The sequence below is a fragment of the Podarcis cretensis genome, assembly GCF_951804945.1.
Source record: "Podarcis cretensis genome assembly, chromosome: 2".
Lineage (NCBI taxonomy): Eukaryota > Metazoa > Chordata > Lepidosauria > Squamata > Lacertidae > Podarcis > Podarcis cretensis.
Genome location: NC_137171.1, coordinates 41592432 through 41615943, shown reverse-complemented (window position 1 = coordinate 41615943; position 23512 = coordinate 41592432). Strand labels below are relative to the sequence as shown.

General features: G+C 40.9%; 1 protein-coding gene across 3 annotated transcripts in view; it reads right to left on the bottom strand.

Moving 5' to 3' along the window:
- The window catches only part of MYH10 (myosin heavy chain 10), a 73919-nt gene that overhangs the window by 40856 nt on the left and 9551 nt on the right, over positions 1-23512 (bottom strand). For 2 of the 3 annotated variants that reach the window (XM_079965852.1, XM_079965851.1), the window contains exons 3-9: positions 20788-20944; positions 11414-11441; positions 8766-8868; positions 5853-5882; positions 4670-4687; positions 2156-2248; positions 302-365 (exon numbers count right to left, since the gene is read on the bottom strand). In XM_079965852.1, coding sequence (XP_079821978.1) covers positions 302-365; positions 2156-2248; positions 4670-4687; positions 5853-5882; positions 8766-8868; positions 11414-11441; positions 20788-20944 — 493 coding nt within the window. The remainder of the gene's footprint in view (positions 1-301; positions 366-2155; positions 2249-4669; positions 4688-5852; positions 5883-8765; positions 8869-11413; positions 11442-20787; positions 20945-23512) is intronic. The other variant, XM_079965853.1, reaches the window with a different exon arrangement.

Genomic DNA, 23512 nt, shown 5'->3' with positions numbered 1-23512 from the left:
CAGCACTAAGAATTGGGATAAATGTTGACCAGCCTATTGTGGCATATTTTAAAAATTGTGTACCCTGCAAGTCAGGAGTGTGCACCAGAATTTCCTCAATATTAAGGTCTGTGCCTATTTGGCGCTTATTCTACAAACCAATAATGGAAGTGCACCTCTGCATAAGACCCGAGTTCTCCAACATAGCCAATGAAGAAGTGTCTACTGTATTTTAACCAAGTCATCAATACAGTTTCCCAGATAATCATCATCATCATCATCATCATCATCATCATCAAATGAGCTACTGAGAACAGGATACATGTTTCAATGTTGGCCCCAACAATATAACCAGTAACATCAAAATTTATTCTGATGAACTTGCCCTGTAGGAAAAACACAGATAAGAAATTACTACCTTACAAATTCAATGCATCCAAGTTTATTTAAACTGAGAAGAGAAGCGGCAATACCCCTCAACTACAGCTACATTTTACCTTTACATCCATTAAATCAATGTTTGAATGCATTTCTTAGTGTATCACTATTATTACACTTCCATCAGGTGAAGATAATTCACAATGCATTTCTCCTTCAGGGGAGGAACTCTCTCTTATCAAATCAGAATTTAAAAACCTTCACTACTGGAGATTACTTCTATACAAAAATAAATCACCATCTGGACTGCATTAAACTACTCATTACAAAAATAGTGCCAGAGCCATTGGAGTGATTATGTTCACAACATCAATGCAGACTTAAAGGAAAAATGTAATAGGAAACAGATGCTTAAGGACTTTTACAGGAAAGAAACTTTACTGCATTCATGTCTTTGCACCTCCTGTAAAAACTGAGCAAAACAGCAGCGCAGCCTGCGAACTTTTAGCCAATGTCCTGTCTGTTGGACTACCATAGGTTTCAGATAGTACGTCTGAGAAGAAGCCTAATTACATCTACTCTACTCTGCAATGCCATCATAATTTGGACAGATTGAGATTTGGTTGATCTAACTCATCCCAACCCAGTTATAAGAAAAGGCCTCTTGTTTGTTTTTTTACATCCTCTCTGCTGTGCTTACAAATATTAAAAGAAGTAGGCCACAATGTGTTTCACAATGTCATTCAGTGAATTCACAGCCGATATAAAACATTTTAACTAGGGACTCTCAGATCGTGCTTTTTGTCATGATGCTAATTTTTTTTTGTTTATTTTGTTATGATATTTATGCCCCGCCTTTTATATTGTCCAAGGAGCCAAGGATGGTGTACATGCTCCTCCTCATCCCAATTGTTATCCTCTCAACCACCTTCTGAGGAAGGCTAGGCTGAGAGGGAGTGTGAATGGCTCAAGGTTACCCAATGAGCTTCATGGCTGAGTGGGGACTGGTTATGGCTCCAACATTCTAACCTGCATGTACTGTATACGCACACCTACAGGGTACTACTGATCCTCAACTTGTATTAGTCATTTAAAGTCTACAATGCACCAATATTATAATGAAAGCAAGATTGGAAGGCTAGTCATAAACTAAATAAACGGAGTGACTATACGCTGCTACCTCTCTTCTTCTAGAGAACGAGGTAACAAATTGGTTCTTTTTGTTGTAAGCTTCAGCTGTTACATGACTTGCTCATGGAAAAATTAACACTGAGCTCTTTTTTTAAAAAAATGTATCATAGGTAAACATGGAACTTAATCGGGAGGGAACGGCTTATTTATCCAAGGCATGTTTACACCAACACAACAGGGGATGGACTCATTTAGACTGCAATGCTACACCCAGTCACTGCAGAGTAAGCTCCATTCAACTCAGCTGGACTTCTAACTAGGCATGTATTGGATTGCACTGTTAGACCAGTAACTGGCACAGACACTGGTACTTATCTGAGAATATACAAGGGCTGGAATATACTCAGAAAAATGATCTAAAATTCCATACACCTGAATCAAGATTTGTTTTGGCCCAAGTGTTATGTATCTTTGTAATGCAAGTTTGGTTGCTCCCAGCGTAAGTCTGGGCATTGAAGACCAAGATTAGTGGAGGGGGGATTCTCCCCTCCCTGAAAAGAAGAACTACTGCATTTCAACAGGTTTCTTAAGAGTAGATCTGCCCAGAAAAAATAGTTCAGCATTTAATTAAGATTGTTTGGTTTAAATTTAAAATTTAAAAACTTACAAAACGAGAGGAATTATCATTTTTCACAGTCTTTGCATTCCCAAAGGATTCCAAAATGGGATTGGCCTGTAGAAGCTGACGTTCCAGCTCACCCTGGAAAAAAACAACAAACCACAGACACAAACACAAAGTTAGGCAACTCCAATCCAAGAGCAGCACAATTTCTCAGGTGTGGTTTCCGTTTTCAATTGCCTTGACCCCATATGTCTTCTCAATACAGCATCTTCAAAATATGCTTAATGCTGTTAACAGTTGAGATGGACGACATTATAAAAAAAAACAGTTGGAAAATATGGTATTAAAAACTAAAGAAATAGATACAATTTACGTTAGGGCTAATGGATAAAGCACAGGGTTGACAAACTGCCACCTTTCAGGCAATTTTTGAAGAAAAAAATGCTGCTCCATCTTCCACTGAGATCAGTATCTGAGGCAGCTAAATGGCCTGACAAAGTATACGTTAGTAATGCACAAAGATTTTTTTAAAAAAACTTTGTGAAGTAGACATTTATCATTTTAGCTAATCATCTGTGCAGCACAGATTTCTGCTCCCACATCTAAACAGAACTTATAGGATTGTTTTAGACTGAAGTGAGCAGTGTTGCCTTAGCTCTGGCTATTCTCAAACTTGAGGTGAAACAGTATTTCACCTACAAGCACAGGACACACAACTCATTTTGCAGTTTTTTAGAAAGGTTTTTAAGTCTGAGTTGCTAGCTCAGACAGGTCTGGGAGAATTCTTTTCCCACTGCTGTCCATGTTAACACCTGTGTGTATCCATTAACCCAATGAGGAGTCAAGTTGGTGAAAGATGAGATTTTGCTGCCATGTCTTGGATAGCAAAGGTGTGTGGCAGAGTGGAATTGTATCTGTAATATAATTGCAAAATTAATATTAGCACCGCTAATAGGTCTGCTTTTTCCAGTCAATCTTGTTTGTAGAAAACGTATGAACCTAGGTTACCTAACAGTAAGTGGCCTCCATTCAACTGCTTTGAAATACCAATACTTCACAGTACGATTGGTTTTGTTTGGTCCAAATTATATATATGTTAAAGATTTCTGCCTACTGTTAGTTAATGTTTGTATAGTACCATTTTAGAAGTGCATTATCTGAATAGAATTATCACTTAGTTTCTTGACTGAACATTCTCTGCTTATCCAGCTAACATCAAACACTCACTGGTTTCAGAGAAGCAAGTTCTTAACTCTCCTGTTGGAGTTAAACAAGTGAGCTTTATACAGGATGAGTCTTTTAAAAGAGGCCCCATGGAACATGTGTACTCTGTATCCACGGGGCTTCTTTTAAAGGACTCACCCTGTATATGCAGAAGAATGTAACGTAATTTCAACGTGCTTTTTCTAAATGTTTAACTAAGACTACACCATTATATCTATAGTAAGAGGAAGTGCAAGGCTGGTTGATATCCATGATAAAAAAACCCCTTTCATACAGGAAAGAGACATATTGTTGCCTTTTACATCTTAACTCTACATGGCAGGTTCTTGCTAGTTCCTCCTTTCTAAGAGATTATCCAGCAAAATGCCTTTCAATGGGCACTGAAAAGCACAAAAACAAAACAAAACACAGAAACCAAGTAATAGGGGCTCAAACAGCTAATTCAGAGTCAATTCAAGTGAGCACACATCTGACAGGCAGAAAAGGTCGTAAATTGTTTGTAAACAATATGAACTGCAGAAATGAGCTCTATGGAGTCTGCAGGAATACATCTAGTCAAGAACGGAGTTTATCTCAGTTTGGACAGTTACAAAAAACTGAAATACGCCAAAATAAATCATTTCATGGAATACTGATACTACCTCCTGTTACAGTCCAAGCACACTAGCATAGTGTGCCTTTAGCTGTTCTCAGCAAGCAAAATCAAATTTCAGACTTCACTGAAGAGAGACATTCATTTGCACCCCCAAGTGTTTGATCAATACAACAGGTTTAATCTGTTATTTTAGTCTCTATGAAGTCAGATCTTGAGGTTTGTACAACTGCTTGCCTATAACACAGAAATGAGGAACTGGTAACCCTCCATATCTTGTGTACTCCTAAGTCCCATCAGCCCCAGCCAACATGGTCAGGGATGACAGGACTCTAGCAAACATGGAGTGTTACAGGTTCCTAATCCCTGATATGAACACTTCAAAATAGGTTTCCTAGTTATTCTTACTTATGGCCCTAAAATGCCTGGCATGCCTGTCTTGGTGTCATGCATCAGTCCCATGTGAGGAAACAGACAAGAGGCATATGGAGACCACCATCCTATTCTGCAATGTATCACAGAAGCTTGAAACCAAAGGCAAGATCTACATTGGCTTTCACACATAAATTCAGGGAGATCTTGGAAAAAGCATCCAAAATATTGTGAAGGTGTGGTAACATGCAATATATTCATGCAAATCAACAGTGTAATGATAGGTAAGAGAGGCTTTGCTCTCAGCATCCCTGTGATTTGACTCATTTTGAGAGCGGGGTGAGAAGCTAGAAGAGCTACATGCTACTCACATACAACAGGGATCCACTCTGCAGTTCAAAATGACAATGAAACAGAATGTTAATGGTTATGAACTTATGAAACCTACAGAAACACACTGGGATTAAAAATGCAAAATGGCTTTATTGGGTTCCTATAGGAGAGTTTACTATCTTTTTAATATAGAAAATCTGTTATCAGACCCTTCTTCAACTTCACAGTATAAAATAAACCTGATGAATATGACACCAGGTAGCAAAAACTTTTATCCTGTTTAATCTGGTTGGATCACCAAGGAGATCCATCCATGTTTTGCTCTGCACTCGAAGAGTTATTGTCCAGTTAGCCTAGTCTTTGGATAAGAAGTCATTCAAGTTCTCCTAATGATTAAGCAGTGGCCCATAAGGGTTATAGAGGGAAGAGCTATAACAGAATCTGTTTGTATGCTTTTTCATAGAAAGTAAACAGTATGAGCCTTTCCCTTGCTAATACAACCAAAGTTGCTGAAGGTCACATTTTGGACCAAATAGCTAACCAGTCAACCACATACCAAGTCATAGGTGGTTCAACCTTCAGCAGTACTTAGGCTGCTCCTAAAATCCACATGCCAAGAGAGTCACAGCGAACTCCTAATCATTCAAGAAAATCTTAGTTTCAACTTCAACACCTGTACATAGCACAAGGCATCACTTCACGACATTATACAGGAAGTAACAGGTCACTTATTTAATTAGGCAGGTGACAGCTTGAGTCAAAAAAGAATGGGGAGAAAGAAGAATCCAGAACAATCAGTCCTGGGATTCGTATGCCCTCTTTCCTCACTGGCCTCTAGAATCTATGCAGAGTTTACTGTACCAGCCCTAGGGCAACTGCAGTTCAGATTTATCCTGAGCCGCAGGAAATCTAGGCATACCAGCACTAAAACACTCCTGCTTTCCCCACATAGTCAGCAAAATATGGAACAATAATGCTCAGCAATCTGGGAGAATCTGTGCCTGACTACTTTGTCAGTTACACTGAGTGATATGCACGCTCAAGGGACAATTATATCGGTGTTTCTGTACATGTGCAATAATGAAGTTTACTCTTAGCTGCATGCCTGTACCAGAAATTACTTGTATACTTATATTGGATGTTGACAGGTAGTCTCCTAAAAATGTAAAACAAGAATGATTAAGCCTATATAAAGTTTAGAAGCATAAAAAAGACACTTGCCTGGTGCTTCACTGGCTTAGGTGACTCGGGCTGTTTGTTGTAAACAAACAAATTCACATGTTAGCAAATTTGACCTTGCCTTCCCATCCATTGCCAAGATTTCACTCTCATATACATGCTAGTATATTTTCTTTAGCCACTATGTTCATCGTGGCAACAGCTAAATTTTAGCCAGATAGAATTAAATGTGAACTTCATTCAAGGAAAGCTGACGATCTAAAAGTACTTTTTAATCTTATTTCATGACTCCAGGTCTGATACTGGCTTCTTTTAGAAAAGGTACAGTGGTGCCTCGCAAGACGAAATTAATCCGTTCCGTGAGGCTCTTCGTATAGCGGTTTTTTCGTCATGCGAAGCAAGCCCATTGACAGCTTAGCGGATTAGCGCTATTAGCGGATTAGCGCTATTAGCGGTTTAGCGGCTTTTAGCGATCAGCTGTTAAGCGGCTTATCAGCGGATCAGCTGATAAGCGGCTTAGCGGCTTAGGAAAAGGGGGGGAAAGGGAGAAAAACCCGCAGGAACTCGCAAGACATTTTTGTCTTGCGAAGCAAGCCCATAGGGAAATTCGTTTTGCAAAGCGCCTCCAAAACGGAAAAGCCTTTCGTCTAGCAGGTTTTCCGTCTTGCGAGGCGTTCGTCTTGCGGGGCACCACTGTATAGATTGGTAATACAATATACACTGTTTGCTCTCAAGACATAATTAAATACAATGTTTCCAAAAGGTTCTGACCAAAAACCCCCCACCTAGAATTTTTATTTTCTGGATCACATAGAAGTCTCTAGGCAGTGTATTTCGTTTCCTTTGCCAGGATTCAACAGGCCTGTTGTGCATTCAGGGCCTCCAACATGCATACAGATGTGTGAATGCAAGAGCTGCTCTTATCTTTTGTGAGATGATGTGTGCAATGTTTTGCACATGCAGGGGAATTCCTAACTCGGAAGAAAACACCAACGTGTAGAACTCCATATGTGAATCAGAACTCTGTATCATTCTAGTGTATTTCCCAAACTTGGGATACAGTAGCACACAAATTGCCAAAGTTTACATACGGGTACCGCACCACACAAAAAAATTCCAAAACCCAACAAACCGAGATGTAGTTTTCTTTATCCATAATGCCTTTTATCAAAATTGGATTATCCACACAAGGGATGCTAAATAAAACCTATTTATTAAAGATGCAATGTCAAATATTGGTTCATAGAAAGCAACACAGCTAAGACCAATGGTGAAAAATTCAATCCTGTGCTTCTATGACATCAATTAGACAACTCAAGTACTCATTTATATTGCACTATACTATGAATATTGTGGGCAGATAAAGCCCATGTTCCAAAATATGGTGCCTTCTCCACAGCTATAAGGCAATAGCAGTTTAAAGAAGAACACTGTGCTCTACAATTTTTTGTCAAAGCAAGAAAAAGTTTTGGAAGGCAACAGTAGAGAGTTTTCAGGTGAAAGTTACACAAATAGATGCTTAATTGTTGCAAGCTGCAGAATTAAAGGAGGGTAGCAACTAAATACCTTAATAGTTCTAAAGCTACAGAATGCGGTATGCCTTCACAGTGTCTTCAGAGGTGATTTAATGGTGTTCCATTTCTCACTTCCCCATAAAGAAGGAAAGGTATATCTGTTCTGCATGTGCATACATATAGTGTACACAACAAACCTATACCACCAGAACTAGTGGAAACCAAGATATGGACTGCCAGGGATAGAGGGTATGTTTTGTGCCCAACTACAACACCATCCGAAGTTCATTATTCTTCTGCCAAAAAGGGTTAACCAACCATTCATTCACATGAACAACATGAAAAGTGTATACTCGGATACCATTTTGGTATGGGACTAAACCCCAGCAACAGAGGAAGGGACTGGTTTTATGTCCTATACTTCATCTTGCTGTAGATTTTGCTCCACAAAACTCATTGCTAGCCTTTGAGATCCAAGACAGTTCCATGAATAATCCTTCCTTGGATTCCATTTTTTGGGGTATGCTCAAGTATTGGGTCTTCAAGTGGTGGGCTGGAACCCAGTAGTGTGTTGTGTCCTGATTCAATGTGGGTTGTAACAGCTGGGACTATTCGGATGCACATATATATTACAAAATTTAAGAAATGGGTCCCCAAATGCATATTTGGGTTAAAAGTGGTCCCTGGAACTGAAAACTTAAAAGTTACCTGTGCTAGAGTTAACAGACTCCTAGGATTTATATCTATTAAATGCCCAAGGACTTTAAATTTTTAGTCCCCAGTTACAGGGCACATCTCCATCTAGAGGAATAGCAGTCAGCCAACTGCACGCTAAAAGCAATAGCATGATGTATCTGGTTCAGGATCACTTGAAGGCCTCCTTACAGCTCAAATATGCATCACAAAAATCCTTATGCTAACAGCAAGAACTTAAGGAGACATTGCAATATCCAAGAGAGCACAAAAGTGGGGTTTTCATTCAAGAACATGTTTTGCTTTGCTATAGAACTTAGCATATGGCACCACAAAAACTAATGCCAATGGTGTATTGTACAATACATATTTCTATTTTAAGAATTCATTAAATCAAGACTGGATTTTACAGAATCGTTTCCAAAGACAACTGTAACAGCAAGAGGGTTGTTATGTACACATAATTTACCAAGCTGGCATCAAACTGTTTATGCTTTGTAACTTCTAATAGAGAGCAATTGTAACACAACTATTAGGTGGCTATTCCCTTAAACTAAAGCAAGTTCTTTGTTGAATGGATAATGAAGCAAACAGCAGTGCTTACAAATTGATTCCAACTTTAAGTGGCCTGTTTTTCAACACTTGTTTATCATGGACAGGGTCTGGGAAGCAGACTTCAAAGCAAAGTATTATCCGTTTTTACAGAATACAACAATTGCAAATTAAGGAAATACCATGTAAAACTTACAGGAATATTGTGGTCCTTTCTTCCTTTATGAGAGGAAGCAACATGTGCAAGATACTGAATGACTTTCTTGGTGTTTTCTGTTTTCCCAGCACCTGATTCACCTCTGAAAGAACACACATAATTTAAAGCTAGATTTGTGGAAGAGAAACAACAATCAGGCTTTCACTACAACTTAATGTCTAGGATAATTTTATTAATGCAATATTTGGACAACTGCAAGGTACTTTCTGGTTCCCGAGATGTGAAAAGATGCTGAATTGAGTTGTTCGGTAGTGAGTTTTATGTAAAACCACTGTTATACAGCAGATACACTTGGTATTGAGAGCACCTCTCACTGAAGGAACTCTCCCTGTCAATGAGGCAGCTTGCTGTTCCAACTGAAAATACACTAAAGGTATTTTAGTAAGAACTTGGATGGTAGGTTTTAAATAATGAAAACCAGACATTCCGAGCTAACTTCTAAAAGCACTCTTCAGTCACCCAATGGTAAAGAACGAAAACTCTAGTGAGTTTGGGATAGTTCAGTCAGTAGTGTATGAGACTCAATTTCAGGGTTGTGGGTTCAAGCCCCACCTTGGACAAAACACTCCTTCATTGCAAGAGGATGGACTAGATGACCCTCATGGTCCCTTCCAATTCTACAATTCTATCTGAAGTCACCTTTGCCACTCAGGAAATATTTGAGTCTCCCTCACCACTCAACTGTAGGATGCTATGATCCAAGAGTCCTGTCCTGCCCCATTAAGGTTGACAACTGAAGCATAAAGGTAAAGGTAAAGGTACCCCTGCCCGTACGGGCCAGTCTTGACAGACTCTGGGGTTGTGCGCCCATCTCACTTAAGAGGCCAGGGGCCAGCGCTGTCCGGAGACACTTCTGGGTCACGTGGCCAGCGTGACATCGCTGCTCTGGCGAGCCAGAGCCGCACACGGAAACGCCGTTTACCTTCCCGCTGGTAAGCGGTCCCTATTTATCTACTTGCACCCGGAGGTGCTTTCGAACTGCTAGGTTGGCAGGCGCTGGGACCGAGCAGTGGGAGCGCACCCCGCCGCAGGGATTCGAACCGCCGACCTTTCGATCGGCAAGCCCTAGGCGCTGAGGCTTTAACCCACAGCGCCACCTGTGTCCCGCCCAACTGAAGCATAGTAAGAATCAAAACATTTGTCACTCCTGTTTCAATTGCTTAGGAAAAAGGAAAGATGAGATAGTGACATACACGCTGAGAATCAAAAAAAGGAATCTCCTGGAACAATATATAAATTTGCACAACCATTCTCAAGTTGCCCGATATAAGACTTCTTCAAACATGAATATGTATTGCTGCATATGAAGTAGCCACTTGAGAAAGAGCCCTAAGTTTCCTTATGCTTTGTGGAGTAACAGAATTTAAAAGACCTGGCTAAAGGGTGGTGAATACTTCATGTACAATATCCAAATTACCGCTATTTTATAATCAATTTCATATGGTCCATCTAGCTTGCACATATATGAAAAGAAAAAAAGCATAACTTTAAGCAGGTATTCAACGTGTCAAGCATAGGTTCTATTCTCTTTATAAGCAGTGGCTGCAAAGCTGAAATTGAAGTTAATTCTCCGCCCCCGCCCCCCAATAGTGTATTGTTGCCAGATGGTGAACTATACAAGATTTCCTGGAATAGGAATACTTGATGAAAGAGGACACACACACTCCTGGCCTTTAGAACACTTTTGGATCATTCCATGTTGGATTTTCACATTTCACTGCCAAATAGACTTGTTATATACTGGAGACATATGTTCACCGATATTAACTTATTAGTTACGTATGGGGTTCCCACTGATTAACCCAAAACTTTTACATTTTTCACTGGTTTTATTATGTGACAAATGATCCTCAGAAGACAGACTGAAGACCTCATTAGTCCTCTCATCTCCCCCTGTATCTTCAGTGCCTTTGCCTCTTGACTTCCGTATTCCTTATGAATCTGTGAATTATGAATGAAAGATGTTTGAGGTAAAAGACAGTGACTGCCTTGGCAACCATGTGAATGGTGCAGATAGTGTGAAGTGGGGTTACTGCCCTTCACTGAACCCCTAAATAGCTGGAAGTCATTCTTCCAGATCTCACATGAATGATATGCTTAGATTTATAGCCTAATCCAGGCATAGGCAAGCTTCGGGCCTCCAGATGTTTTGGCCTACAACTCCCATGATCCCTAGCTAATAGGACCAGTGGTCAGGGATGATGGGAATTGTAGTCCAAAACATCTGGAGGGCCGAAGTTTGCCTATGCCTGGCCAAATCCATCCTAAAGCCATGGTAGCAAGTGGCAGCAAGAGCTGGCTCGCAACAGGAGCTAAAATAACAGTTGCAAGAGCAAACAGTGAACTGTGAAGTTCCCAGTTCCAAGCTCACCTCCATGAAGGCACTGGACACACTAGATCCAGTTCCTACTAAGGCAGGAATGCCACAGCCTGCCTCCTGCAAAGGAACTGCAGTACATAGTTTGGTAATAATGATCTCTGCTACCCGTGAGATCATTCAGTGAATAAAGTTAAATGTTAACTCTTGTGTAACTCATCTTAGGAGCCCCTGTTCCCTGTGAATCTGACAAATAGTAGTCATCACACTATCACAGAACAAAACTAAGCTCCAAAATGTATTTACTTACGTGCAAAGAATTGATTGGTCCTCACGATCTGCAAAGGAAAAGGGAACAATTTATGATTGACATTTTGGTGCACATATTTTGCTAAGAAGGTACGCAGAGACAGAAAACCTGAGAGGACGGAGAGTAAAGGTGACAAGAAGTTGCCAGGAATAGCTAGAACCTTAATATTATCCAAACGCAAATTCTCACCTCTGTAACATCCATCCACAACCCCCCTAATTTTTAAATCAAATCACCCAGACAAGGTGAGTGTACCGGTAGGCACATGTATATATGCAGTCCTTCAGGCACCCTCGATTTAAACTATGGAAGACTTATAAGGTTAAAACATGCCCTGAATTGAGCCTGAAAGTGGTGTTAACTTAAACAAAGGTCATACAAGGTACTAACCAAACAAGGTTTGACCTATATGCTGCCAAGGCTCGCTATTTTATGCTACCGCTGACAAAAGGGTTCTCTGCATAAGTCTACAGTAGAGAGACAAGAATGTCACCACTTCAACATGCCTATCATACACCCCCCCCCCCCTTTGGAGCTACCAGCCTTTTGGGGACAAGTAAGCAAATTTGGAATTTTGAGCAAGTGCCATGGGCACCAGTCACACAAAGTGGCTGCTGTAGGGGTAAAGCATAACACAGAATAGTTATGGCATTTTTTAAAAAGACAGGAGCACAAAATAGTCACACCACCAGTGGGAAATACCTATATTAGCTGCAACTGTACTTGCTCAGAAAGCAGGTCATTGTTAAGAATAGATGAGAGTGTGGATGCCTCAGTCCTGGCATCTAATAAAATATGGGCATGTTTCAGAGGTGTGTGTTCAGTGTAGGAGAGGGCTGAGCAAGTGTAAACAGGAACTGAGCAGGAACAGAAAACAGTTTCTTGTGCATTGTGGATTTCTGAAGGTGTATTTATTGTGACCTCACAAAGGCACCATAGGAGGTACAGCCTGTGACTGCCGAAATGGCCGGAAAACCTCATATGCAAGCAAAGCAAAGAAAAATAACTATTCGAACAACTATACAACCTAGCCTCCTCTGGAAAGAGCTCTTTTAGCAAGTATTGTTGAAGTTTGGTATCGAGGTGCCAACCAGCCATATAACTACCAAGTCTCATTTCACCATACATTTTTTTTTCAGGGACTGCTCATACAATGTATATGTTTTTGACATAACCAGCTGGTGAAAGATTTGAAATGAAAACTCGTAATTTTAAAATATTGCCTTAAAGGTGATGTGTCGTGTCAGATACAAGCCCTATCCACTTAAAAAGATTAATGTTTAAACTTATATTTGTAGAAGAAATGTTAGCATATTGAAAAGCACACACAGATATAAAGTAACGTAGTACCCTTTGGGTACAATAAGCAGAAATAAATGCAGCTGTTACACATCACTTTGACATTCATGGAACACAAAAATATGGTTATGCTATAGCAGCAGATAATTTATAGGGCTGCCTATGTCTGCGCAGAGCAAAGGATGGAAACTTAAGCATTATTTCCTTTAAAGAAAATTTATAAAGGCTGCTAGAATGCTTTTGCCTCATTTCTGCCACCAACAGCAGACTGCAACCTGAGCCAGAAGCAGAATATGAAGCAAAAGAAGAGCACAGTTTGGACTGGGCTTCTGAGGTAATTTAGAAAATAGAAATAATGAAAAAAAAAGTAAATGGCTGGAGATACTTTGGAATAACTAGTAGATTGTGCTATACAACATATGATGAGCTTTTCCACCAATTTCCCTAGTGGTCAGAATATTAATTCATTCTTCACTAGCCACAAAAATCTTGGGCAAAGGGAGACTTACTATTACAATTTGTATTCTAATTCACCATCAATTCATGGGCAGCAGCTTCCATTTTTTCCTCTTTATTAGCATTGCTCTTCATTTTTTAAAAAATATATTTTTTTAGAGGGAGAGGACAGTGTTTAATATTAAGCCTTGTAAAGACAAAAACCCAAGTGTTTAGACCAGGCACCCCCAACCTTCGACCCTCCAGATGTTTTGGACTACAATTCCCATCATCCCTGACCACTGGTCCTGTTAGCTAGGGATCATAGGAGTTGTAGGCCAAAACATCTGGAAGGCCGCAGGCTGGCGATGCCAGGCTTAGACCAACACTGCTTTGTCAGTTATAACTTTAAAGAGCTTTGAGTTGACCTAAGTAAGACTTGGGGACTAGGACACTCCTCACCACAATGAGCAGCTACAATTGCTTTTGTGTTGATACAGCAGAAAAGGAGATGTTGGCCTTTCAATACTTAAAAAACCCACAAGGAAGTATGCTTCTAGGAGAACGGTATCAGAAAAGCTTTGTGGGGGGAAATTTAAATGAGAATTTACCTGACAGGATTTACCTGCTAAAGTTCATCATAAGCTATTTCCTTCTTTTTAATTATTTATAGTTTCTACATTTCTGTTTCTTGAACAAAGAAAGACTGTGCACCTCGTGTGTCTGTAACAGGGTAGTAAAAAGGATAGCCTTTCATAAAGAATCATTTTTCATTTTAATCTGCAGTGCTATAGAACTCGGGTGAAGTAAAGCCCAGTTGAATATCTCCATAAGTGAAGTGCAAGCTCCTTCATGGGAGGAAGCAGCTGTTTGCTGTCAGCTCCACATGGCTGGTAGGCAGCAAGCAAGCAAGCTGGGCCATAAGGAGAGCAGGAAAACCACCCCTGCCACTTCTCTCACCCACAAACATCCTTCCAAACCAACCAGAATGCAACAGTGCAGGCCCTTCTAGTTGCAGCAATTATTTTGCTTCACTCTGCCATTTCCATCTCCCGCATCATACAGGGTCACCAACACAGCACCCACAGGTAAAATGAATGCAAACCTTTGTGAGTGCCTGTGAAGCCACAGGCACCAGATTGGTGATCCTCACACTAGGTGATCTTGGGCCAGTCACTACCTCTCAGCCTAACCTGGGATCTTCTGAAGAAATACTATTGCTATGAATTGTTTGGAGGAACACAATACACCCCCCCCCCACCTTCCTAGTACTGTGCTATGTCATTAAACCAATACAGAGAAGTATGTGTGTGAGAGAATACCGGACAGCTTGAAAAATAACTATTAATAACAATGCCAATGAAACTAGGTTAATCATGACCCCAGCGTGGCAATATAGTTTACAGGAAACTCATTCAACATTAAACTGTTTTTGTAAGAGTTAACAGACTCCATCCTCTAAATACAGCATGCCCAAAGCAGATATACACAAACGCCAGAAAAGTAATGCCAATGTTTATACAAGGGCAGCTATTACTTTTAAACCTTGTTATAAAGCTTTCAGAAACACTTGTCTGAACACAACTCGTTTTGAAAAATGAAGTTAGTTTATAAAGAGAACTCTGGAGTTAATTCATGTTCATAATGTAGCCAAAGTGTATTACTGGACATGCACACAAGAACATCAGTTAAGAAATTTTGTACCCTGACTAAGTTTATCAAGAGTTACTTATTTTTTACAAGCTTCTTTAAGTTAGATTTCATGCATTAATGTTTAATAGAATAGTTAAGTCCAGTAGCATCTAGCAAGGCAGCACAGGTAGTAATGCGCTGTTAAGCCATCTTCCCAGTGCCAGGTATCATTGCCAGTTATTGAGAGGGGGGAGACAAGGCACTGGAGAGCTCAGCATGGCAGGATTGCCTCTCCTGTTGCACCTGTACATCACTAAGCTCTCCACTGCCCTGCCCCTCTAAGTAACCAGCAGCAATGAAGTACTGGGAAGTCAGGTGAGCAGCACAGCCCCACCCACACTGCCACACCGGCCACTACAGGTTAACTCACTAGCCGTTTTGCAAACAGCCTTGTGGACAACTCTGTATATCTAACAGCTTTACTGTATCACAATTCACTGAAAGAAAAGGTCTAAGTTTAGTATGATCATTTAAATTATCCTATACAGTGGATGCTTGGGTTGCAAACGTGATCCGTGCGGGATGCACATTCGCAACCTGCAGCGGCGCGTCTGTGCACGCTCAGGTTGTGATTCGGCGCGTCTGCACAAACCCATTCCGGTACTTCCGGGTTTTGGTGGGTCCGTAACCTGAAAAAACGCAACCTGAAGCGTCTGTAACCTGAGGTATGACTGTATGTTACTAAGCTGGGGATCAAAATTTCCTCCCACTGATCTACTAAAGCATTCACCCTTCAACAGCCCAACAGGCAAGCATGAATGACTGAACAAGAACTTATCATCTGTAGTTTGGTATCAAGTGCCACTCAATCAAACGCATGCTTATTCACAGCTACCATCAGATTCAATGGGATTTACTCCCAAGTGTGCAAAATCTTACAGCCTCCACATAAAGCAAGTACTTCAAGCGGTGGTAGAGATGTAGCTCTGCACAGTGTTACGTGCTGCTGCTTTTTGCATTTTGAGAGCATGCATCTAAGGTCAGCACAAGGCAAACATCACATACAATTTACACATGTGCATGCTTCTTCCTAACCCAAAAAAGTGTTAGAAACATGCAATTATTAATCCACCCACCACAACCAAGGCTTGGTCCTGTATAATCATATCAATAATGTGCTTATCTAGGGCTGTCACATGTGGACTTGTCAGAATTTTGTCGCCCTGTTGCAGAGGACAGGAAAAGAATGAGCTAGGGCTTTATGCTAACCATTTTATGTAAGCAATTTTTAAATCAAGGTACTACCAAATTTATCTTTTAGCATTCTATTCTATCAAAGTTTATTGAAGCAGAAAAGACAAGAGGATGCAATTCATTTAACCAGCCCCATCCACTGAAGCCTTGCACAAGGACTTCGACCTGTGCAAGGGTACTCCTCCCCACTCCCCTCAGCATCCCCCCAAAACTGTCTGGGAATTTTGTGGGGTGGGGGAGAATCCCAAGAACAGGGGGCAGAAGGGGGAGATTTCAGCTTGCCACCCTTAGAAGAATGTCACAGTGAATTCCACCCAGAGGCATTATCTTGAAAAAAGGCAACGAAGCAAAGCAAATGCTTAAAATGCTTCTTTATCCTGAAAAGGGGGCGGGGGAAGGGATGCTATCCACTAGTTTGTAACCTCTACCTTTGGCTTCAAACCTGATCGGCCAGAAGTTTCTTCCTTCATGAATTTTTATCTTTAAAGTAAGCAAGCCTGCTTTTCCTGCATTCCTAGAGAACACTCACTTATCTCCTCATTCTCGTCTGTGTACCTCCAAGATTTCTTCCAGTTATCAAACACTGCGAGAAATCATATGCTTATTTGGAATACTGTGTACCGTTTCTGGTCACTTCACCTCAAAAAGGATAATTGCAGAGTTGGAAAAGGTTCAGAAAAAAGGCAACCAAAATGATCAAAAAAAGAAGTGGAGAAACTCCCCTGTGAAGAAAGATTAGTTTCGAGAAAAAGCAAGAGGGGACATGGTTGAAGTGTGAAAATGTATGCAGGGTGTGGAGAAAGTGGTTAGAATTTTTTTACCTCCCACTCAGAAGAACTCATGGACAACCAGTGAAACTGAATGTTGAAGGAGAAAGCACTCCTTCACACACCATACAGCTAAACTATGGTATTTGCTCCCACGAGAGGCTGTGATGGCCACCAACTTAGATGGCTATAAAATAAGATTAGACAAATTCATAGAGGATAATGCTATCAGTTTCTGGGCCAAGGCTCTACAGATGTAGTTGGTTTCCAACTCCCATCACCCCCCTGAACGTGCCCCTGGGGCTGCTGGGAGATGGAGTCCAACAAAACCTGGAGGGCCATAGCTTCCCAGCCCCTGCTCTAGGATATCCCACACACAGCACAGCACAAAGACCTTGAAAACGAACATTCAACTTGACTGAATTTACTGTTAGACACAGTTGATGCAGCAGTTCGAAGAGAATAGCCAGACTCCTGCTCCACTTCCTGCATATGACAAAGACACAATTCATCTGACATTTTCCAGTTCTTCCCTGCACACTTAAGAAACCCGTCTTGTTCTAATCCGCTGCAACACTATCATTAAATTTTATAAAAGCAGACTTTGTTTACCAACTCTTGGGTCTGTCCAAGTCCCATGAAGAGCTAAGTGAGGCTTTAGCAGGGTTGGCAGTTTGACAGAAGCACAACTGCAACCCATTCAAAGTGCAAGGAAGATAAAGTAGGAAGAACGGCAAAATGAAGAAGAAAAAAAGAAAAGATACCCAAACATCGTAGGCCCTTCTGCAAACTTTCAGCTAGCTGGAAAGCTACGAATACAATAAGAACTGAATAGTTTTGAAGACCAAGCATATCAATACAGTATGAATCTGGCCAAACTTACAGGAACAAGCAGAACAATTGAGTTAGGCCAGTGAGAGAGTTTAGCAATATGTTAGTACTGTATGTTAGTACTACTGAATAATGGAGGAAGGAAACCCCCCACAACTGACAATACATTTTGAACTTCATCCAGATCAAACCTGTAAGGAAATTTGAGGAGCTGCAAATATGACTTCCTAAATTCTGTGGTGGATTTTCTGGATGAAACTAAATTCCTTTCATAGAGGCCTACGCTAGATGAGGATTCTAGACATCATATATGCCACAAGAAACCTGAGGCCTCCACGCCTACTTCAAAGTGCAGATACTTCCCCTATTACACCAGAGAGCCAATTTTCAGATGCTTTGCAGTAGCTCAACCTGAAACCCCCTCCAGTTTCGCAATTTTGATATGCAGATAAAAAATAGGGTACATCCATTTTTTAAGTAGAATTTTGGTTTTTCTCATCTTTCCTGTAAATTCTGAGAAAATCTAGTAATCACCAGCACACTGTCCAAATTTAATTTCCCCCCAGGAAGCTAGACACCGTGTGAGATGGAAACCCCCCCCCCCAGCTCCTCCACTCCCCCAAACAGAATAAATGGCCTAAATGACCCTCAATGCAGTGGTACAAATTTTAAAAGCACAGAAGTTGTCCTCAAGACGCAAGCAGCTTAGTTAAGCCTGCCTTTAAAAGAGTAGCACAAATCATCCCTAATGTAATTCAGAAGATTCTTCAAGCTCTCCCCTCAGTGGTTACTCCCGCCTAAGTTGAAGGCTTGGATACCTAGAGAGCAGCGTGACTGCTTCTCTCCAAATTCCTTGTGTCCCTGCATGATCACTGAGGTCTTTGTGGGAGTCACTTTTAGTGGTCCACCATGGCTCAAATCCATAGTTGGTATCCAACAGGAGCTGTACACTTAGTATTACTGGCCCCATTTTATGGAACTCCCTTCCAGTTAATGTCAGGCAGCCGCCGGCACCATTCCCCGCCCCCCCCCCCCAAAAAAACTTCTGGTGCCTACTGAAGACTTTATTATTATTATTATTCCAGCAGGCATTGTAATTGAGGTTTGATTTTATAGTTTTGACCAATTTATATTTTTTGCACTGTATTCCTGCAAACCACTTAAGAGACGACTGTAGTTAAGCAGTATATAAATTGTTTGATATATAAATAAATCATGCACGTGTCCCCAGTCCTGGAGGCAGAGAGCACAGCTTTTCAGTGCTCTGCCTTTCATGTACCAGAAGCAACAACTGTAGTTTTAATAATGCCAAGTGTTAAAGCACAACAGCTGCCAAGTGCTCCATTCTCCAGTCCTTTCTTCACTTGGCAGTGAAGTCATGGAACAGAATTATCTCCTCAAAGCCTATTGCCTGAAATTTATTCCCATTTCCCATTTGAGAGAGGCCAAAACTTGAGGGCTCCAATTAATGTTAAACATCATGCTAACAGTCTTTAATGCATTAATGTCTATTAAGGCAATTTAACCATTCATAAAAGATTCTGCTGACAAACTCCAGGGATAACAATGTGATTAGCGAGAAGTGGAAGCCCCCAAGGGGCAAATTTTCTGCAAGTGGTTTCATTTAGTCTGCAAAGTCTTCCATAAGTAAGTACTAAGCATCTCTTCGAGTGTAGAACATGGAGTCCTTCTGCCCCAAGGATCGCCACTGGGACCTGTGCTTTTCAACTTGTTCATAAACTATCTAGAGTTGGGAGTCAGCAGGGAAGTAGCCAAGTTTGTTGATGGTGGTAAATTGTTCAGGGTGGTTAAAACAAAGCAGTGTTGAGAAGCTTCCCAAAAGGATCTCTCCAAACTGAGAGAATGCATGGGAAAATGACAAATACAACTCAATTTTAAAAATGATAAACATCAGGGCAAAACCAGTATCTCTAAGTGATACCCACTACTTCCATGTAGTTTTCTTTAACAGGTAAACATAAAGGCCCCCTGGCCGGTTAAGTCGAGTCAAAGTTTTATTTCATAACCCTGAAAGGATAGGTAAAAAGGCAGAATATTTGAGTACCGGCAATAGGCTTTGAACAGTGGGTTAGCCCAGACTTGCAAAGGACTTAACATCTAGTACTTCTGCAGCCATTTCCAGGTCAGAGGATTCAGTTGCACAATGGCAATTGGAAAATCCAAGAACTAGATCTCTCTCTCTCTGTGTGTGTGTGTGTGTGTGTGTGTGTGTGTGTGTGTGTGTCTGTCTGTCTGTTTGTGTATGTGTGGTGCCCTAAAAAGTCTTCCCCATTTTATTTTAATTATATTAGCTGCCTACTAACTGAAGTTCTTAAGATGGCAGAGTATAAATATATCAAATAACCACAACCTATGAAGGCCAAGGGAAAAGTGAAACAGGTCAGTTTTACCAACAGGAAGGTGAAAATGTAGCATATAGATAGATGGATAGGCAGATACTGAACATGATTCCCGGCTACGTATTCAACACTTTGAAGTGTGCAGAAACCCTGAAAATGCTGTAGCATAATCTTCTTGTAGCCATTTTTCACAGCATCCCATGCATGAAACAGAAGCCATGCATCCAACTCCTCAAGTAGCAAGGGAAATATGAAGTTTGAAAATTTGCATCTTCACAGTAGGGTTCACCCCTCCCTCCGCACTGTCAGTTTCAGAATTAGTTCTCACTAAAAAGCTTGGAGGGGGAGAGATAATTCATCTGAGGTTTTAATTAATTTAACCACCATCGAAGAACTTGTCAGACAGTGGTATTTGGGTAACTGAGAACGTAGCAAGATGTGGTAGGTAGAGTAACATTTTACTCTATAGTGCATTATTTGGGTGTTTCTATATTTAACAATATGGCATACAAACTGATTGAAACATCTGTGCAGTAAGCAAAATTTGTGAAATCCATATTTAGGATGTCTCCAATGTGATTCGTAACATTTTTAAAAATATACTGGTAGCTACCTTAACAACTTTCATTGGTAGCCACGGTATGGATATATCAAATAACCTATGAAGTCATTGGGAAAGTATAAACAGGCCAGTTTTACCAACAGAAAGGTGCAAATGTAGCATACGAATAGGCAGATACCGAAAATGATTCCCAGCTGCATACATAACACTCTACGTTTAAAGTGTGCATCTTACCTTGCAACATGCATCGATATGCTGATTCGGATATTGCATAAATATGTGGAGGCATCTCATGGCGTTTCTTTCCTCTGTACATTTCGATGATGTTCTCAGAGTAAATTGGGAGGTTCTTGTAAGGATTTATGACTACACAGAAGAGCCCGGAGTATGTCTACAGGGAGGGGGAAGAAAAGTTGATTAGTCTCTCCCAACCTGCATTAACCTAACCTGTATGTACTACTGTTTAATTTTTTTAACTGATTGTTAAATAAATAAAACTTTTCCCCCATTATCTTTGGTTTAATTCACGATGCTAAACTGTGGCTAAGAGTGAACAGGAAAGCATGCAGGTGCAGAGTTATAAAATAGTGGCTACTTCACTCCTACTGCGCTGTTGGAAAATAAGCCAAGGGTTGACTTAGAATTACACATGAACCCAGGCTCATGGATTGTCTAAACCATGGTTTGTCCTGCAACCAAGGTTTGCTTTTGGTGTACACCTTGTGGTTTGTCAAACCACATGCCTAGTAGGAGCAGAGAGGAGAAAGATGCTTGTTATTTTCTAAATATGCAGCAACATGCTTGCTCTTTCACATACTGCCATAATTCGGCTTAGCGTGACATGCAAACTGAGCCACTGATTCCTATCCATCCTGTCCTTAACCACACAATGCTCAATGCTTTGTTTTTGTTCAGAAACATACACAATGTACTGTTAGCTTACACACATTTCACTCCTGCATAGATACAAACAAACAAGTGGGGAAGACATGTTCCACACTACAGCATTATTGAAATAAAGGTACTTGGTGGGTCTTTTAGAAGACTTCAGCTGCGAAAGATAGTTTACCGCTATAGCTCATGTCAACGTCGGGGATGGGACAAGGTCCGGAGCTGATGTTTATTTGCCCTCCCTACTTAAACCAGCAGAGGAAAAATTCAGATGACAACCAAGCACGTAGAAAGAGTGTTGCATTTCGCTGGTGCACAAAAAGACTTTGCTTACTGGATCTTGGATGGACTGGTGACATCTCACAGGAACCTCCAGAACCTGCATGAGACCTTCCCAGAGCCTAATAAGCAATGTAGAGGGCTTAAAAGCTCTCTCTGCCTTCCGGGTGGGGCAAGGCCCACTCGGTGCACCAGCTTCAGAAAGGTAGGGGTGGTCCCATGGAGGCGGGAGGGGGGGGGGTTCTGTGGTTGTTCTGATTATAAATGATTTCAGCTTTATGCACAATCCCCCTGAAAATTACCCTGTGCAAGTTGCAAGCCTACTGTATACTATGACCGCAGTCTGGGCATGGATAATGGAAAAGCTCTAGTCTCAAGACTGATGCTAGTACCTCTTTGCATAACTAGATGCCCCATTTGTGGCAAGTCAGAGTCTTGCTGGATTTTAAGCCAAAGATATTAGACCATCTTAAAACACAGGCCCAAATATCTTTTTTGAAGTTCTGCTTCTCAAGTGAGGGAACAATATACAATCTGTAGCAGTAGCAGCATATAAACCTGTGTCCTATATTCCCCTTCCTCAGTAGTGCACTGTTCTACAACTTTCTTAAGATTTGGGGTCCTCACTTCAGCTGCCACTTCCTAAGGAGGAACAGAACACTATTTTCTGCTAGCGGGCTTCTCAATTCCATAAGGACAAGGCTAGTTTATCTATGCCATACTATTAAGTAGCCTAGAAATGGGAACGTTATAAAAAAAAAAAGCAATAAAAGAGAAGACCATCATATGCGCTGTTCTACAACTCATGTTAGTGTGAAGATTTAACCTAATAGCACTGAACAAGATGAAAAACAGATCGAAGTACACACATATAAAAAAAGTGAATGTGTGTCTTGAGGTAAAGGTAAAGGGACCCCTGACCATTAGGTCCAGTCGTGACCGACTCTGGGGTTGCGGCACTCATCTTGCTTTATTGGCTGAGGGAGCCGGCGTACAGCTTCCGGGTCATGTGGCCAGCATGACTAAGCCGCTTCTGGCGAACCAGAGCAGTGCATGGAAACACCGTTTACCTTCCCGCTGGAGTGGTACCTATTTATCTACTTGCACTTTGATGTGCTTTCGAACTGCTAGGTTGGCAGGAGCAGGGACTGAGCAATGGGCGCTTACCCCATCACAGGGATTCGAACCGCCGACCTTCTGATCGGCAAGTCCTAGGCTCTGTGGTTTAACCCACAGCGCCACCTGCGTCCCGTCTTGAGGTAGCGTGGGGAAAATACTTATTTATGCCTCCTTATCAGCAGGTTTTTGAAACTTAATGCTACTACAACACTAGACAGTATTGCTTAGTAATTTGAAATCTACATAAAGCCCACAAAGCATCCTGAAGGAAAATATGGTACAATCTGTCATAGTTATCATTGGAGTGTGGATATTTGTGGAACCCTGTCAAGAGTACATTCCAGCATTCCTAGCCCCTTTTGAACAATAAGACCTAATACTTGTTCTTCAAGAAAAGGAAGCTATCAGTTGCTTGAATTTGGCAGGGTTTTCAATTGCTTATCATGTAAGCAGTGGAAAATATTATATTCAATTTAATTATAATTTTATTATCACAGAATGCATATGTCCTTTACACTGATCCTAGCAGTTTAGTCCAGTACATCTGTACTTCTGCAAAGTGAAGAATTCGTAGAGAAATTCGTAGCTGGTACAATCACAATAGCCAAAGCAAGAATTCTGGTGTGTTTTTTTAAATAAAATCAAGTCTAGTAATCCTACAGAAGCTCAA